The sequence below is a fragment of the Myodes glareolus genome, chromosome 1 (assembly GCF_982192425.1).
Source record: "Myodes glareolus chromosome 1, mMyoGla1.1, whole genome shotgun sequence".
NCBI classification, from domain to species: Eukaryota; Metazoa; Chordata; class Mammalia; order Rodentia; family Cricetidae; genus Myodes; species Myodes glareolus.
In genome coordinates, this window is record NC_142026.1 from 134,086,867 (window position 1) to 134,105,119 (window position 18,253).

The 18,253-nt window shown below is 46.6% G+C and overlaps 1 protein-coding gene across 4 annotated transcripts in view; it reads left to right on the forward strand.

The window, feature by feature from the left end:
• Nucleotides 1-936: 936 nt before the first annotated feature.
• The window catches only part of Sytl3 (synaptotagmin like 3), a 68,251-nt gene continuing 50,934 nt past the window's right edge, over nucleotides 937-18,253 (forward strand). For 2 of the 4 annotated variants that reach the window (XM_048420546.3, XM_048420558.3), the window contains exons 1-3: nucleotides 940-1,205; nucleotides 12,788-13,357; nucleotides 16,067-16,285. In XM_048420546.3, the coding sequence (XP_048276503.1) occupies nucleotides 13,248-13,357; nucleotides 16,067-16,285 (329 nt within the window). In that variant the 5' untranslated portion in view covers nucleotides 940-1,205; nucleotides 12,788-13,247. Of the gene's footprint in view, nucleotides 1,206-3,395; nucleotides 3,909-12,787; nucleotides 13,358-16,066; nucleotides 16,286-18,253 lie in introns of those variants that run through there. The other 2 variants (XM_048420553.3, XM_085687665.2) reach the window with 2 other exon arrangements.

Here is an 18,253-nt window from a genome sequence, read left to right on the forward strand (position 1 = left end):
CGCTCCTGCCCTTCCAGAGGGATGTGATCTCAGCACCCATGCGGGGCAGTCCTCACCCACCTGAACTCCCTCTCCAAGGGAGCTGAGGCCCCCTTCTGGCCTCAGCGGACAGCAAACACTCACACAGATGCATGAATAAAAATAACAGTGAGATCTTTAAAAATAAACAATAAAACCCATTCTTCCCATCTCTGCTTTACAAATAAATAAAAACTTTAAATGAATATAAATAACCCAGGTGTGGGTGACACTCCCATGGAAACAGCGCTTGGGGGGCTGAGACAGGAGAATAAACCAAAAGCTCAAGGCCATCCTGGGCTATTAAGAAAAAAAAATTCTAATATTTTCTCGATATCTGAATTATGTCAACCACCCCAAAATCATTCACACTCCAGAATGTGACTTTCTTTGGAGACAGGACCTTTGAAAAGATTTAATTAGGATAAAATGAAGTCCTATTGGGGGCCCTAAGTAAATGTGACTTGTGTTCTTCTAAAGTGTTCAGGATACACACAGGTTGGTACCTGTAGACTGTCAGGTGGAGGAAGGCATCTCACAGCAGCAGTGGAGATGGGAAGAATGGAGGGAGGGAGGAAGGGAGGGAGGGAGTGCAAACTAATTTTCTTATAAGGAGCCCACTCTTGAATTAATGGGCCCCCTCACTCCCAGGATGCTGCTGTTAATTTAGCCTGCGAGCAGAGACCTGTGCACCCCTCTTCAGACCATTAATACCCAACACTGTGGCAGATGCATTTGAATAAGTTTGGGAGGGGACAGCCATTCAGAAGGTGACAAGTTTGCTTATGATTTGCATACTGTTCTGTGTGCGTGTTAGCCCTTAAAAAAGAAAAAAAAATTACCCCTGAAATGTCCATGTCTGTCTATGAGAAGCCGTTCTTTGTGGCGTTGCTAGTCATATGTATGAGGTCACACACAGGAAACCCACCGGGCTCTGCTGGGCGTTTGGGGGAAGGGTGAGACTTTCCACTGAAGTTACTTACCTTTCTTCTAGCTTGTGTGAGCTCCTTGGCGTGATCTCAGGATGTCTCCGCTGTCTGGGTCCCTGGTGACGTGAGATTAGCCACAGGTAGACTTGGGACAGTCACGGGAATCATCAGCCTCAGTCAGCGCCTGGCAGGAAGGAAGGAGACACAGGTCAGAGACCAAAGGACTGACTACCTCATCAGGGCACCTTCCAGATTAAGGTAGGATGAAGCTACGTGTCTGCATGGGAGTTCACGGTTTTGCGAGTGGGGTGGGTGACCCTGCAGTTGTTAGAGTTCTCCTTGAATTACTGGCAGAAATAAGCAAGCTCATGCTAAGTTAGCATGCCTTGCGAGTGTATTGACCAGGAGACACTGACAATGTAATGATGGTTTAAAGGAGATGGAGAAAGTAACTTAAGATTTAAAGAACAAAACACAAAGAAGCACCACAGAGCCATGTGGTATGAGTTTCTTAGGCCATAGATTTTCCTCTGGGGTCTTGTGCTTGTGGGGTCTTGTGCTTGTGGGGTCTTGTGCATACAACTTATTGTTTTGTCCGCGATCAGCGTCTCTGAGAGTGTTTTCATCAACTTTGACCTCTAGTTTGGAGGTGAAAGAAAAATATAATTTTATAATAAAGAAATTAAGTTACCCAGGATCTATTCAAATCCCACCTCTCTATATACCTCGACAAGGTCTCTCACTGTGTAGAGCTGACTGCCCTGAGATCTTTATATAGGCCAGGCTGGCGTTAAGCTCACTATATATAGACCAGACTAGCTTTAAACTCACAGTAATCCACCTGTCTCTGATTCCTGAGTATTCCCAGGTTCTTAAATTTCTTTTAATTGAGCTTCCTTCAAACCCAAACAGATACCTTGGTAAGACATAGGTTGTCAAAGGAAAATGCCTATTAGATCTTAATTGACATTATAGTTGAAAAAGCAAAAACCATTTGTCCGTGATAATTGGAAATTATGACTTCTTTCATGTCCAAACAAAAAATTGGGTTTCAGAGTCGAGCAGACCTGGGTCCCAGTGTGACTTCGGGTAAGTTAGGAAATGCCCGGCCTTCCTCTTGAAGCTTGTAGAGCGGGTGTGTGACTTCAGACTGCCACAGTGACCATTGGTGTATAGCATACTAAACTGCGTGGTCCAGACCGAGTACTAAATAAACAGCGGCTCTCCGAACAACAAAAGACATAGCAACAGTTGTCAGTGGTAGCTATGGCAACATCATTGGGTTAATTTTCACTTCTTTGATCTTCCTTGTGAAGAGGTCAAGTTTAAACAGCGAAAATCATGACTTTTTTTCTTTACTCCGATTCTACAAGAGCCTGGGAGGTGCGGAGGAGAGCTGGGTGGCAAGGATCCACCCAGATGAGTCTCCGTGGATGCAGAGGATTCCTACAGAGGAACCTTACTTCTGCCCCCACTGGGAAAGCCTCCCAGGCACTTATGCACTGCTTGCATCTCAGTGTGTTGTCTTCCAAGGGATCTGTGGCTGATTCAATTTGTAGAAACTATAAAAATGAATATAAGGCAGTAATGGAGCCTTGGCCAGGGCTTTGGGGCTTCACTGGCTCCCCAGAAAACCCACCAGTGATTAATGCTGAGCGATAAACTTTTTAAACACACAGCCCCCTTTCTACGCAAGGCTTTCTGATAATGCCCATTTCTGCAAACTCTTGGAAACCTGAAAATGGGAGCCCAGTTTGGGCTGGAACTAGAGATAATCGCTCTTCTTTATTCGGCATCTGCCTTAGGAGGGCCTGCGTTCTTTGTGACTATCAGACGCCTCCATCAAGAAGCTACACAAGAAAAGTAAAGAAGGTGATTTCTCAGGGACCACGCCAAGGTCTGTTCAGTCACTCAGCGTTTCCTTTGCGTTGGAGGCAGAAACGTTGTGGCCTTGCATTGAAGCTGAGAAAACAGCCGTGGGGAAGCAGCTGGGCCTGGGTGCAGCCCCCAAGGCTGCGGCCTGCAGGCTGTGAAAGAACAGGGCGGGGACAGTGTGTTCTGGGGCACACGCGGTTACTGTTTGCTCTTCTCCACTCTACTGTCCTGTTGTCCCAGCACAGCGCTGACAGACATCCATTTCCTTCGGTTAGGAGGCTGCCAACTCCAAGAGCACACCCCAGTAGGTGAAGAAGTCAGGGCCGGCCAGCAAACAAAGAACCCTCCCCCTCTCGTCCTCTTTTGTCTTTCGCCCTCCACTTCCTGTACTTGACCCCTTGCCAGGTCTCAAGGCCAAAGTCAAGGTTGGCGGTTGGGCCCAGGATGGCAACAATCTCTGTTTTCTGTTTCTGTCTCGGGAATGAATGCAGGCGTGTGTCAACCACAGAGACTAGTTTTGAGAAGTTTCATGTTTGGTGCTATTGTCAGTGCGGAAAGGTCACGGAGTGCAGTTGCCTACAGCCTCGGCAGAAGAGACAGTTGTCTGGGACTGCCTTAACTGTCTGCTTGACACACCTAGAATTTTCTGGGGAGAGTTTTAGTGAAGGACCGTCTACGCTGTGGTGGTCTGTGGGCGTGTCTGTGAGAAATTCTCTAATTTAAATTAGTCGGTGTGGGTGACAACATCCCCTAGATGGGGAGAGCATGGTGGGGGGTCCTGAACTGAATAAAAATGGGGAGATTGAGCTGAGTACAAAAATCAAACCAAGCAAGTGAACTTGCTTACGTTCATTCTCTGCTCTGGTTTATGGATGGAACGTGACCAGTTCTTTGGAGTTCCTGCCTTGCCTTCCCCACTGTGAACTGGGAGCTGTAAGAGGAATCAGCTCCCGTCTCCTCTAAGCTGCCTTTGTTGGGATGTTTCTTCACAGTATCAGAAACGAGGCCTAAACAGGCTGCCGTCCTGCGTGAGGCCTCTCTGCAGCTGTTTGACTTTTCCCATCGTAGATGCTACTCCGTGACCAGGTCAGCCCTCCCCGGTTCTCCTAACCCTTTCTTCCCTGCCCATGTCCACCACAGCATGCGTCCTCACTTCCTCCTGCACTGTGATTGGTTTGTTTGCACGCCGTTTTTCGGGCTTCTTGAATACAGATTGGGTCGGATTTGGTTTGGTGTTCTCAATTGCTCCCGTGTTCCTGACACTGGGAAGGTCAATAAAACTAGCGATGCTGCAGGACTGTCCCACGCCCACCCGGTGAGCAGACTGTCCCAGTGTGATAGCCCTCCCTGCCCCTGGAATCCACAGGTCTGCACAGACAGGAGAGGACTACAGTCGACTCCCCGAGTCACGGCTTCATCTTTCACGTTTTTAGTTACTCGGGGACAAACACAATTCAAAAATACAAACAGCTAATTCTAGAAGTAAGCATCTCACATGTTTGGCCTAAACAATTTCCTACACCACGTGCGATGGTCTTAACTGTCAATCTGCCACAGCCTGGGAAGGGCGAGTCTAAGGAGTTACCCCGGTCAGGTTGGCCTGTGAGTGACTATTTTATTGGATTTTTGAGACAGGGTCTCACTATGTAGCCCTGACTGACCCGGAGCTTGCTTTGTAGACCAGGTTAGGTTTGAACTCACAGAACTATGCCAGCGTCTGCCTCCAGAGTGCTGGGATTAAAGGCATGCGCCCCCATGTTCTGCCCTCGGTAGTTCTTTCATGTGGGGAGACCCACCCAGTGTGGGTGGCGCTGTTTCATCAGTGGGACCCTGGACTGTAGTAAAGAAAAATGAGTTGCGTATCAGCAGGCAACACGTGTGTACATCCATTTCTCTCTGAGGCTGTGAGTTTCTGCTTTGGCCTCCCTCAGTGCTGGACTGTGACCCAAAAGGATGAGCCAGATAAAGCCCTCTCTGTCCTGTGCTGCTTTCTGTCAGGCTGCTCGCCATGGGGACAGAAGTGGGACCGCTCATTACTGTCGCTTCATTGTCACTTATTGTTAACCCCTTCTGTCTGTTTATACCTGAAACTTTACGACAGATATGACAGAAAAGACACAGTACGCAGGGTGGGCGCTGTCTGGGCTTCCAGGCACCCACTGGAGGCCTTGGTCAGTCCAGGGTGGGGGTTGCTGTGCATGGATGGAAATGTCCCAGCTCACAGTACAACGTGCCCCACAGTCCTAGAGAATGGCTTCCTTTTCTTCTTTAGCTTTCCTGAACAAAGGAGATTATAGACATGATAGAAACGTGGGTTTGAGAAATCTCGGGGTTTACACTGTGACATTGTGACTCTCTGTGTGAGATCATTTCTACGTATGTGATCATTTCTGGTGTCCTTTTCAAGTTTAGAAATGACACGGGCGGGTTTGCCCGTGTGCTTCGGAGTTCTGAGACTACCGCTCTCTGTATGTGGTCGATGCTCTGTTGTCTCTGTCCTGCCCTGCTACTTCCTGCTTCCAGTTTAGTAAACCCACAGGCCATGATGTTCTCGGGGTTTCTCAGTTCAAGCCAGGCACGGGGTGTCTCCTGCTGTAACTTGAGGTCCTCACTAGAGGGTAGCACCCCAACCCATAGTGAAACTGAAGCCACATTGAAGAAATACACAGAGCAGAAAGGGGCTAAAGATGAAGGAAGGGGTGATTGTCTGAAGCAGTTAGCAGTCCATGTGGCTTTTGAAGACTAACAACACACATGTCTTAGCCAGTGTTCTATTCTGTGATGAAACACCTTGACCAAAGAGCAAGTTGGGGAGGAAAGGGTTTGTTTGGCTTACACTTCACTATTGCTGTTCATCATCAAAGGAAGTCAGGACAGGAACTCACACAGGGCAGGAACCTGGAGGCAGGAGCTGATGCAGAGGCCATGGAGGGGAGCTGCTTACTGGCTTGCTCCCCATGGCCTATTCAGTCTGCTGTCTAGAATCCGGGACCACCAGTCCAGGGATGGCACCACCCACAATGGTCTGGGCCCTCCCCCATCATTACTATTTCAGAGTATATTTTATAGCTAGATCTTAAGGAGACATTTTCTCAATTGAGGTTCCTCCTTTCAGATGACAGTGACTGTAGCTTGTGTCAAGTTGTTATAAATCTAGCCAGCACACACGGTAGTGTGTGTCCTCTTCCAAACACTGTTACCAATATCAGCTGATATTGCCCTCCTGCCATGCTCTGAGTTCTCTGTATGTATCAACACATCGTTGGCCACAGGCCTAGGACGTGGGCTGGGCTTCTCTCTCATTTGTGCATAAGGGTATTAAGTCCTGGGTGGGTGAAGTTACATAAATTGCCCAAGACTTCCATGGTGAGCAAGGGGCAGGATAGGGTTACTTACAGGAAGACATCTCTTATTGCCTTCAGTTTCTCAGAGTAAATGAAATTTATCTGGTAAGAAGAAAGAGTTGGGAAATTATGTGGAGATGGGAGATTATATGATGGGCTCAGAGACATGTCCGTAACTGCAGAGGCAGAATGGAGAGGACACAGCTCATACTACAGTGTGCTTGTAGAGATCACAGGACAACCCTGGTTGGCAGTCTTCACTTCCCACCGTGTCTGAGAAGAGTCTCAGTGTTGATAAGTGTCTGGGGGACTCTTCTGACTCTTCGCCCATCTCACTGTAGAGTGCTGATCAGCTTTTACTTGGGCTCCGAGGATCCGAACTCAGGACCTCACACTTGCAAATCAAGTGCTTTACCCACTGAACCATCTCCCTGGCATTGTGGGAAATGGTGTTAAGTGAGTTCAGTTGGGGTGCAGGACGCATTCTTGGGGTTATTGAAGATGGCAAAGCACAGACCTGCCGTGTGCGGAACATGGGCCGGTGAGAAGACCACGCGAGCGGATTCTCACAGGACCACCTCACTCTCTTGCTCTGTTCTAAAACATCACAAAATGAAGAGTGTCCAGGAGAAAAGGTGTCTATTTTGTGCATATTTTTAAGAGCAAATGGAAAACACCAGTGTAGTCTTACATTTCTTAGTAGTACACATGACCAGAAATCAAATTTGTGACTATGTTATCTTGCTAAAATTGTAAGTGTCTGTGTCTGCTGTGGGCCTGTGAATCTTTCTAACCAACTCTGTCTGACTAGAAATAATCTTCCTAGCAATTTTTCAGATAAAGAATTATAGATTCAATAATCATTTTTTTTCACCAGTGATTAAGATGGGGTCTTATGCATCCTAGGCAAGCATGCTACATACAGCTGTGTTCCCAGCCCACCTTTTTATTTCCTAGGACAAATCTCACCGAGGTCCCCACACTGGCCCCGAGCTTGCTGTCCTCCACCTCAGCCTCCCAAACAGCAGAGATTACAGGAGGATGCCACTGTGCCTGGCAGTAATTGGTTCTGAGTGACTAGGCAGAGGAATTTCCACGTTGGCAAGTGACGTGCAAGAATCCAGTGTCAACCTAGGCAGAGAAAGTTCAAGAGGATTCGAGACCTACAGCTGAAGTCCTTTAAATGGTTTATTCTGGGCTGGAGAGATGGTTCAGTGGTTAAAAGCACTGACTGACCTTCCAAAAGTCATGAGTTCAGTTCCCAGCAACCACTTGGCGGCTCACAACCATCTGCAATGAGATCTGGTGCCTTCTTCTGGCCTGCAGGCTTGTATGCAGGCAGAACACTATATGCATAATAAATAAATAAGAATAAATAAGTAAATAGATAAATGAATAAATGGTTTATGCTGAAAGAGCAACTACAAACTCCATTATAACCCAGAAATCAGACAGAATTCAACTCTATAAGCCCCAAACAGTAACCAACCCGTACACTATTTTTCTTGGCCCCAATCTTCTATATACTAGTGGCAAGTTAGAAAACAGACAAGAGAGTGATGTAATCTGGGCATTGATGAACTCTAGTTCAGTGGTCTTTAAACCTACAGGATTCAGCGGTTTCCATAGGAACTGTTTTGTGCCTCACTTTCTATCCTGAGGTTAATACATATGCATCATGACTGACAAATACACACAACGATTATAACGGTAATAGTACAACGTCATCGCCATGATAAAGAGACATAAGTTGTCAGGATGCGACATGAGTTCTCTACAAATGAACATCAGTAGACAGAGGAGGTAACCAGATGTCCGTGGATGGTGGTATCTGCACGCGCATACTGTCGCTGGCCTGTCGTGGTGTTGACTCAAAGGCCGTAAGCAGTGATGCCTTTCTGAGATGGGAAACGATGGGCAAAGCTTTCCTCTTCTCCAGTTGGCACAATGGCTCCTTTCCTTGAAAGTGCGGAGGATGTAAAAGCTTCCCTGGCGTCCCTACAAGTTAACTTCTCTCGCCAGGTTGTGCCCCTCCCCCTAAGCTGGTCACTGGGTAGGATAGTCTTTATTAGTATAATAACAGAAACAGCCACACATCTCTAAACCAGGTGTGACTGTCCCCAGGGAAAGCCTGTAGTGGTCATAGTAAACTGGCTGACAAAGCCACCAAACCGGTCAGTGTGGCACTAACCAAAGAGCAAACGTCTCCGGCCTGCTATCCAGTCATTCTCCTTTCTGACACTGGTCTTGCTGCACAGTTCATCCTGACCCTGAACCTGTGACTCGTGAGTCAAAGGTCAGCGTGCACCCACAAGCCTCTGCTGACCTGTGTCACGGATGACCTTGGGACGATGTTTGTGTTGCTATTTTGAAAGTTTGTTTGTTTGTTTTTTAACCTTGAAGTAGGCCCTGCTTTTGTTTGGGTTTCTATTGCTGCAAAAATACCTTGACCAAAACCAACTCGGGGAGGAAAGGGTTTATTTGGCTTACACTTCCACATTGTAGTCCACCAAGGAAGGAAGTCAGGACAGGAACTCGAACAGAGCAGGAACCTGGAGGCAGGAGCTGATGCAGAGGCCATGGAGGGGAGCTGCTTACTCGTTTACTCACCGTGGTTTGCTCAGTCTGCTTTCTTATGGACCCAAGACTACCAGCCCAGGGATGGCACCGCCCAGAATGGGTTAGGGACCCCCTCTTCAATCACTAATTAAGAAAGTACCCTACAGTCAGATCTTACGAAGGCATTTTCTCCATTGAGGGTCCCTCCTTTCAGGTAACTCTAGCTTGTGTCAAGTTAGAATAAAACTAGCCAGGGCAGCCCTCTAAGGTCAAGCAAACAAGCAATAACAAGAGAAAACAAAATATGTTTCAAACAGCAGAAGGCTTTACTTACGCTTTGTGCTGACCAGGCACCTGACGTACTAAAATTTTACAAAATGAAAATAAAGTCTCCCATTTAGCTGGACGTTTAGAGAAACTGGGAGCCAGGTCCCCAGAGTCGAGACTAACCACAGGGACGTGGATTTGGAAGGCCCACACCCGGAGTTAGACGACCATTGCATCTGTGTCTTCTGGGCAAACCAAAAAGCAGTGTGACCTAGGCTTGAAATCTTTTCAGTGAATTAAAATCCGATGTTACATCCTCAGCTTTGCGTTCCTACAGCATTGAACTGCGGATCACATTCCTCAGGGGCTTCCAAAGCGCTGCTGACATGACTGGTGTCCCGGCGCTCCAGCCTGAGGACGCCCTTCTGCATTTCTCTTGGTTTGTTAGGACTCTGTGCACCCTCTGGATTTTCTGCAGTGTTGCTCTGCCTTGGGGACTAGGACGGTTAGAAGTCTATTTGATGCTGAAGGACATCAAAGTAGTTGTTCCATTCCAGCTTCCTGGCAAAAATTCCAGCCCCTTTTGCTTGCTCTTGACACATCTCTGAATTTATTCTCTTCTTTTATATGCTGTTGTTATAATCCCATCATAGGAAGGGTATACATAGCAAGTGGAGGCCCCCAGAATAGTGCCATGCACTTGAAAGATGTTCCAGAATACCCAAGGATGAACCCTACTCTTCTGCCACAAGGGGGTGCCAGAGTTCTCCTTCTTCTTGAACAGGGATCCCACTTCTTGATGCTGGTCCAGAATGGGGATGGAATAGTGTTTTGTAGATAGCTGTATTGCTGAATCACACACGACTGAGGGAACCCTGAGGATACCAGGGTTCCTCCTGTGGAAACTCTACTGGAAAACCCTGTCATTATTCTTCCAAGATGGCACTCACTGGGGCCCTGCTTTGCTAAGAAGCTGGAGAAGAGTATATCCCACTAGGAAGAGACAGCTGTTCGCATTCAGTGTTTTAGCTGGGCACAAAACATTCATTTAAAATAGCTGAGAATCAAACGAAACAGTGTTCGACTCAGCAGTGTGTTTACTAGAAGTGCAAATGAGGAGACAGTCTGCCGTGAGCCCAGGAGGTTACGCCTGGGGAGCTGCTGATGCGAATATTAGCGTGCTCCTGAGAGCACTGTGGGGGCGGGCTTTGAGGTTTCCTGTCCTCAGGACATCTCTCAGTGTCTCAGGCCATTTCCTGTTGCCTGAAAGATGTAGGAGTCTCGGCTACTCCTACAGGACCACATCTGCCTGCATGCCGTCATGCTTCCTCCCATGATGGCAACGGACTAAATCTCTGAAACCATAAGCAAGCCACCCTAATTAAATGTTTTTCCTTAGAGGAGCTGCCATGGTCATGGTGTCTCTTCACAGCAATAGAAACCCTGACTAAGACAAGGTACCTCAGGGTACTTTACTGGGGACCAGAGGTCAAGACCCCTTTTTCAGACCTCTAACTTTTCCATTCATGCAACCCCACAACTGTTATGCTAATTTTATTTTACAGTGGAGAAATCAACAAATTCAGAGTCTCTCAGCTCTTGGTCTAGGGTAAACAGTATCTTTATCTTTTTTAATCTGTTTTAAAATGTGTTTTGTCTTATAGTGTATGGGTATAGTTGCACATGCTTGTGTCTGGTTCTCTCAGAGGCCAGAAGAGGGCACCAGATCCCCTGGGATTGGTCGTAAACCATTATGTGAGTGTTGGAATCGAACTCTGATCAATGGAAGAGCAGTCAGTGCTTCTACCACTGAGAAACTACTCCAGACCCTAGTTCCACTAATCTTTAACTAAAGTTTAGCATTTCCTTCAATTATGAACCTAAGTAAAAACTAAGATAAAATCAGTCAAACCTGTAGCCTTGTTCCCAATAGAAATCACAAGTATTTTCCTCTGATATCGTGTGCCGTGGATATCTCAAAGCATTGTTTATACCACGGCCACTTTGACATTGTAATAGCCATTAAATACCTGCCAGGCCTTAATTATCTCATGTATCAATGAATACACATGCTACTATGTAACAATTTTTAAGTAGTCTGCTGTGATCAATTGCTTTTATAACCCAATATACTTTATTGTATGCATTGAAATACACAGACCTCCCCAGACTACAAATAAAGAAAAGAGTTAAGAGCATTTGCCGAAAGAGAACAATGCCCTAGGATGGGCTGCTCATCATCCATGGATTCCAAAGGAGTGTAGCTGCCAAAGTACCGCGAGGACTCCTTACTTCTAAGGGGTCCACTAGGCTGGAAAATCAAAATGGCATTTCAGAAAGCATACTGCTTGAAACATCTACATGCTCTCGATAGATGGCTGCACACAGAATCTTCTGCCTTGAACTAAACAGAAACTAACGTAGCCCGATGCCCAGCGATGCTCGGTAGAGCTATTACTGGACATAAATAATTGATAAGTTGCGTTTGCTGTGGGTATGCATTTTTCCCTAATTGATTACAGTTTTTTTGAGTTTTGATGATACTTGTAAAAATAATCCTCGCCAATGGCTGAGGATGTCCTTTCTCTAATGTATTTTCAATTAAGATGATTAAAGGTAGTCACATGCTCCATAATGATGCCCAGTCAATAGCTATATAACATAATGGTCCCGTAAGATTATTTCGGAGATGGGAAATTCGTACCTTGTTCTGCCTGTTTGTGGTGGTTTGGATACAAACATGACCGGGACAGAACAGACTGTGTGTGTGTGAACAATACTTGATAAGTGACCATGGTGCACGTTTATGCGTTGAACATAGTATTTTTTAACTTTTAATTATGTGTGAGTGTGTGTTTGTGCTTGGGAATGTAGTGCCCACAGAAGCAAGAAGAAAGCTCTCTTTTCCACGGAGCTGGAGTTATAGGCCCTTGTGACTGCCCAGTAAGCTGCCCAGTGGGGATGCTGGGAACCAAACGGGTCCTCTGGAGGAGTAACAGGTACTCTTAACCACTGAGCCATCTCTGCAGCCCTACCACACCACAATTTTTAGTATGTGTGTGATATGTGTATTTGCTCATGTATGTACAAGTACATATGTGTGCTCATGCAAGCAGAAGCCAGATGAAGACCCCAGCTGTTGTTCCTCAGACCACCCGCCTTGATTTTTTATTTTAAAGACAGGGCCCTTCCTGTCTCTGCCTCTCCAACACTTGGACTAAAATGCGTACCTCTATGTCCAGCATTTTTACTTGGGTTCTGGTATTGAACCCGGGTTCTCCTTCTTCCAAGGTAAACAGTTCACCATCGTAGCCAACTCTATAGCTTCCATATTTTAAAATGTGTTTTCTCGTGTTTCTCTTCTGCTTTTAGAAGACACTAGCCACCAAGTCGGCTGCTGTGTTTTGTCAGGCTCTGGTGGCATCGTCTTCTCTGGGGCTTGATCTAATCTTGTATGGTTTTGTTCATCGCCCCAGGGGCAGTGAGTTATATCATACATGCATACACAGACCCTGCTGCGCAGCAGGCTAGACCACCTGGGTCTATGTAACTAAACTGGTGAACTCTAATGTTCTCGGGACATCAAACTGGGCTCTTTGTTCCCTCACAGCTGAAGATCCAGAATTCCTGGTAGGAAAACCAAAGTGTGAAAACTGTAAGAAATGTCGGAAAATGCCTTCTTTAATAATCTTTGAATCATAGCTTAAAAACATGCTCTCTCTTCCGAAGTGATATCGCAGGGCTGCCAAGCCAGGGAGACTAACGCTGGTTTCGTTTGTCCTGTCTTTTAAACAGGTTTTCAGGCATTAAACAGGCTGGACTTTTGCTTGTCCCTTCTGCTGACCTGGACGTGTTTTTCTGGGGAGAGTTTGTTGCCATAAACCTTTGGTGCTCTCCCGCTGCTGTTGGTGAACTTCCTCCGGCTGGCGATTACTTGTGCTTTACAGAAATGCTCAGCAGCCATGCATCATTTATAACAATCTCTGGCAAAACCTCAGAAAAAGATACGCTCTTGTGTCATCAGTGAGCCCAGTGAAAACACTCCCCGGGTGGCGGTGACTCCGGCAGTGGGGCAGCCTCGTGGAGCTTGCTTCTTGGAGGGAGTATGGCACAGTTAGGAAGGAAGCAAGAGTCACAAGCCAAACACGGTCCCTGGTGAAACCAGAGAGGGGCTTCTGCAGGATCGAGGGAAGCAGCTGGACTCGGGCTTCTCCGCGGGACCGTGGATCTCTTCCCTCCGTCGTGGGGAGAGGAAATGGCCCATGAAGTGGACCTGGAGTCCTTCAGGGAACTGGAACGGGAGGTCATTCTCGGGGTCCTATACCGAGATCGGGCTGTTCAAAGCATAGAGGAGGAAAGGGTCCGGTAAGTTGCTCTTCAACCTGGGGCGGTCCTGTGGGGCTTGGCTTTTTCTGTTTGGAGCCATGGCTTGTCGGCTTGCTTATGACTGCTAACTCAGGGCTGAACTTCTAACCCAGAAGGGTCCCAGTGAAGGTGTGGAGATGGGGATTATTTTCCAAATGGACCTAAATTAATTTCACAATTCTTTGGAAAGGGTGCCTTTGTGATATTTGTTCTTTGTGTTCTTGCCCACTTTATGAGGGTACCTAGTGGGAAACTGACAGGCTTCTGGCAGCCCCCCCCCGAAAACTTCCAGTTAAGAGTGCCCCCCACCCCCACGCTTGTTTTCTCTGGTAGCTGTGGGTACAAAGGAGGAGGCTCAGAAACAGAGCCGGAGGAATCCATTTCTGTCTTCTTTGTTCACATTTGCCTGCAGCTGGCTTGGAAGAAGGAAGGTGAACCTGCTCAGCCTGTTCCCTGACCGCTTTATCAACAGGAGCTTCTTTTCTGGCCTGGCTCCTTGGTCTGAGGTTGCATTTACTGGCGGCTCTGGGTGACAGAATGGCACACTGTTAGCTGGAAGGTTCCCTCTGTAAATATACGGCTTGTTTTTTCAGTTCATGGGCACACCTGAAATCTCAGTACCTCGGAGGTAGAAACAGGAGGATTAGGGGTGCAAGGTAAGGGCTCAGGAGATGCCTCAGCAGCTAAGGGCACTTTTTCATCCTGCGTAAGACCCTGGGTTCAATTCCCAGCACCGGCATGGTTGCCCACAACCATCTCTTAACTCCAGTTCCAGGGGGACCCAGTGCCCTCTCTGGCCTTTGTGGGAACCAGGCACTCATGTGGTGCACATATATGCACACAGACAAAACATACACAGAAAACTGAAAGAAAGCTAAATATTTTTAATTTAAAAAAAGTTCAAGATCTCCATTTAGCTCTTAGGCCTGCTTGAAAGTAAGCAGATGAACGGCTGAGCGCATGCTTAGCGTGTAAGAAACTCCAGAGGTGATCCTTGTACCAACGAGTGGAGCAAGCCACGGTTCTTAATAGAACTTTTTCAGTCATTGGAGACCTGGCTCAGCAGTTAAGAGCATTTCCTTCCCAGTACCCATATCACAATCATCTGTAACTCCAGTCCCAGGGGAACCCGATGCCCTCTGCTGGCCGCCACAGGCACTGCATGCACAAGATGCTCTTACATACATGCAGGCAAAAACAAACCACGTGTGTAAAAAAACAACGCCACACCTATAAAGTAAAATTTTTGAACCCTGAGGGAAATTGTTTGCCTAACCAAAGATATAAAGTTCTTTTTCCTTGTTCCTCTATTTCTTTTATCTATCCATTCATTTATTTATCTATCTGAGACAAGCTCTCTCCCTATGGCCTTAGCTGCCCTGGAATTCCCTGTCTAGACCAGGCTGACTTTGAACTCACAGAGATCTGCCTGCCTTTGTAACATGAGGGGGCTGGCTTGTTGGGGTTTCCATCCCGCCTGGTACCCCACAACCAGCAAATCCCAGAGAGAAATCACACACAGGGCTCCATAAGGTTATAAACTGATTGGCCCATTAGGTCAGGCTACTTATTAGTTCTTATGACTTATCTTAACCCATTATTCTAATCTATGTTAGCCATACGGCTCCGTACCTTTCTTAGCTGGGCAAGTTACATGCTGCCTCTTTGGTGGTCTGCGCAGGAGTGTGGAGGGAGCTTCCTGCTTCCCAGAATTCTCCCAGACTCTTTGCTCCACCCCTACTTCCTGTCTGGCTTTCCTGCCTATACTGCCTGCCTGGCCAATCAGCATTTTATTAAAATATGATTGACAGAATACAGACAATTCTCCCGCATCATGCCTTTGTGTCCTCCTCTGTCCCAATTGCTGGGATTAAAGGGGTGTGTTACCAAGTCTGGTCCCTCCTTTGTTTCAAAGTCCCTTAAATATACTTGCAAACTCTAATTCATTGAAATAATAAGAGGCTGAGAAGATGATTTAAATCTCTTCAGTAATTAAAGAGACAGTATTGGAATAGTAACAGAGTTCATGGATACTGGTGAGAAGGCTCTATTTGTGAAGGACGAGCAGAGTATGAACCGCCTCTGACTTAGCATGCAATGTTCTGTCATGTGATCCTCACAGCCACCCTGGGAGACCAGGCATTGTTTCAAAGAAAACCCTAGGCCTAGGCTTTGGCAGCTGAGGAGAGAGACCAGCTCAGGCAGCCTTTGCCTTATGTGGCGGGTCTGTGGGAGCTCCTGCCTCTAGTCGGCTGTCTAGCACCGTGTCTGACTTAGTTTCCTTTATGTTGTTATGATAAATTACCCTGACAAAAAGCAGTTTAGGGGAGAAAGAGGTTTGTTTTAACTTAAAATTCCAGGCTACCACCCATTATTGTGGGGAAGTCCAAGTAGGGACTTCAAACAGCTAGTCACGTGCACAGCCAAGAGCAGAGAGAAACCAGTGCGTATGTGTGCTTGCCTGTTTGTCGAGCTCCGTCTCGCCATTCTCATAGTTTGCTCCTGCCTAGGGGATGGTGCTGCCCACAGTGGGCTGTTTTTTTCCACATCAGTTAACTTAAGACAACCCCCCACAGATAGACCCATGGGCCAACCCAATGTAGACAATCTTTGTGGAGGCTCTTCCCAGGCGATTCAAGGTGGCGCCATGTAGGCAGGTAAAGCAAACCATTATATCACTCAATCATTATTCAACTCATTGGCTCACAGGAAATTGAAAACACACCTGCAGCATCTTCGGTGGAAAGGGGCAAAGAGCTCGAGCCAGGAATACAGGGCCAAGTGCTGTGCACGCTGCCAGCGGGCTCTGGGCCTGCTGCTGAACCGTGGGGCCGTGTGCCAGGGCTGCAGTCACCGGGTGTGCTCCGAGTGCCGCGTATTCCTGCGGAGGACTCATGCGTGGAAGTGCACAGTGTGCTTTGAGGACAGGTAAGCATCATGGTTAGGGTGTGTGTGTGTGTGTGTGTGTACAAGCACACCAGAGAGTGTTCTGATCCTCTTCTGACCCAGGACTCAGGGATGATCCAAAATCATTCTGTCTTCAAACTTGTCTGTGGCCATCACACTTCGGTCATCAATAGATGCTTCCCAAAAGCCATCACACCAATTCAGATCCATAGCTGCGCCCAGGCTTCCTCAGCTAGGGCTGCTTTTCTCTGTTAAAGAGGGAGAAATCTCAATTAAAATATGATTTTATTGCTGGGTAGTGGTATCTGTTCATCCTAGCACTGAGGAGGCAGAAGCATCTCTCTCTCTCCCTCCCCCTCTCTCTCTCTCTTTGAGATAGAGTCTCACTATGTATCTCTGGAAGGTCTGCAAATTGATTCAAGACCAGGCTGGCCTCGAATTTTCAGAGCTCTACTCCTGAGTGCTGGGATTAAAGAAAGCTGTGTGCCATCCCGCCCAGCCATATAACATTTTTATTGATGAATGTTTGGTGACCGATGATGGACTGACCGAGGACTTGAGGTGATTTATTTGTGTTTCTTGACTAGTGCCTTAGTCTTTTTCTTCATAAGGATAGGGTCTCAGGAAGCCCAGGCTGACTTCAAGCTCAGTATATGTAGCTGAGGCTGATCTTGAACTCCCGATCCTCCAGCTACTACCCAAGTGCTGAGATTACAGGGTCACTCTACACTCAGCCCGGTGCCTCCATTTTCTTGGACCTTGTCCACTTCAGGAAAGTGAGAAGGAACGAGAGCTGGGCTGTGAGCAAAATCTGGAGCTGCATGCTAGAGAGTGTTTTGAAGGAGGGAAGTGGTCTTGGATACACAATTAGATGGTGACTATTGGTTATATACAGATTCTGCATCCATTTTAACCATTTGATGCTGAGGGTTTTAATTTTTTAATTTATGTATATTTTACATTCATGTATGTCTGTGAACCACATACATGCCTGGTGCCCAGAAGACCAGAAGGCAGTATTGCATCCCCTGGAACAGGAGCTACAGATGGTTGTTAGCCACCATGTGGATGCTGGGAATTGAACCCAGGTCCTCAGAAAAAGCAATCAGTGCTCTTAACCAGTGAGCCATCTCTCATGAGACTTTTTTGCTTGGTTTTGCTTTGTTTTGAGACATGGTCTGTCTATGCAGCCCTGGCTGGCCTGAAAGTCACTATGTAGATCAAGATAGCCTGGAACACACTATGTAGTGATGCAGAATGCGCCAAATGGAGAAAATGTGAGTCAAATAGTTCCACGCTAACTTCGAATAGAGTATTTTAAGGTTTTTTTATTGTTATTATTAAAAGTGAACTCACGTATCACAGCAAGGAAATAGGAATGGGGTCCAACATCCAGGTGTGGCTTGTGGGAAGAAGAGACCGAGCTGGGTGGGACCACAGCTTTTTGGTACCCAAAGTCATGGCTCAGCCTGGTCCATCCTCTCAAAGACCATTGGCTGAAGGAGGTTCTCTATTACTTCCCCCTTTTTTTTCTAAATAAGAGAGTTTCAAACACAATACAAAACTATATACAATAAGAACAGATATCAAGTATAAAAATTAGAATTGCAACCATCATAAACAATATTAAGCAAGGAGCATATGCTAAATGTTTCAATAATCTTTTTATCCTAAGGAGCCTAAGTCTTGTATTTGAAATGACTTGGCTAGATTATAAGAGGAAGGTAACTACATCTATCTAATCTTTAACACTATCAAAGGCCTGAGAAGGGAGATAATATTACTTGAGTAATATTATCCAGTAGGCAGTAGATTTTTAAATTTTTTTGGTGAGACATGTTTTTTACAGTGACTGAGAATGACTGGACTATGTTTGACATGGGGGCCTGCAAGAGGCCCCCCAAAGAGTTTTCGATGGTATTGGGTCACCTTGTTTGTCTTTTGTTAACCTATATTTATTGGTTGAATGTTAGCCTTTGCCACACCTCC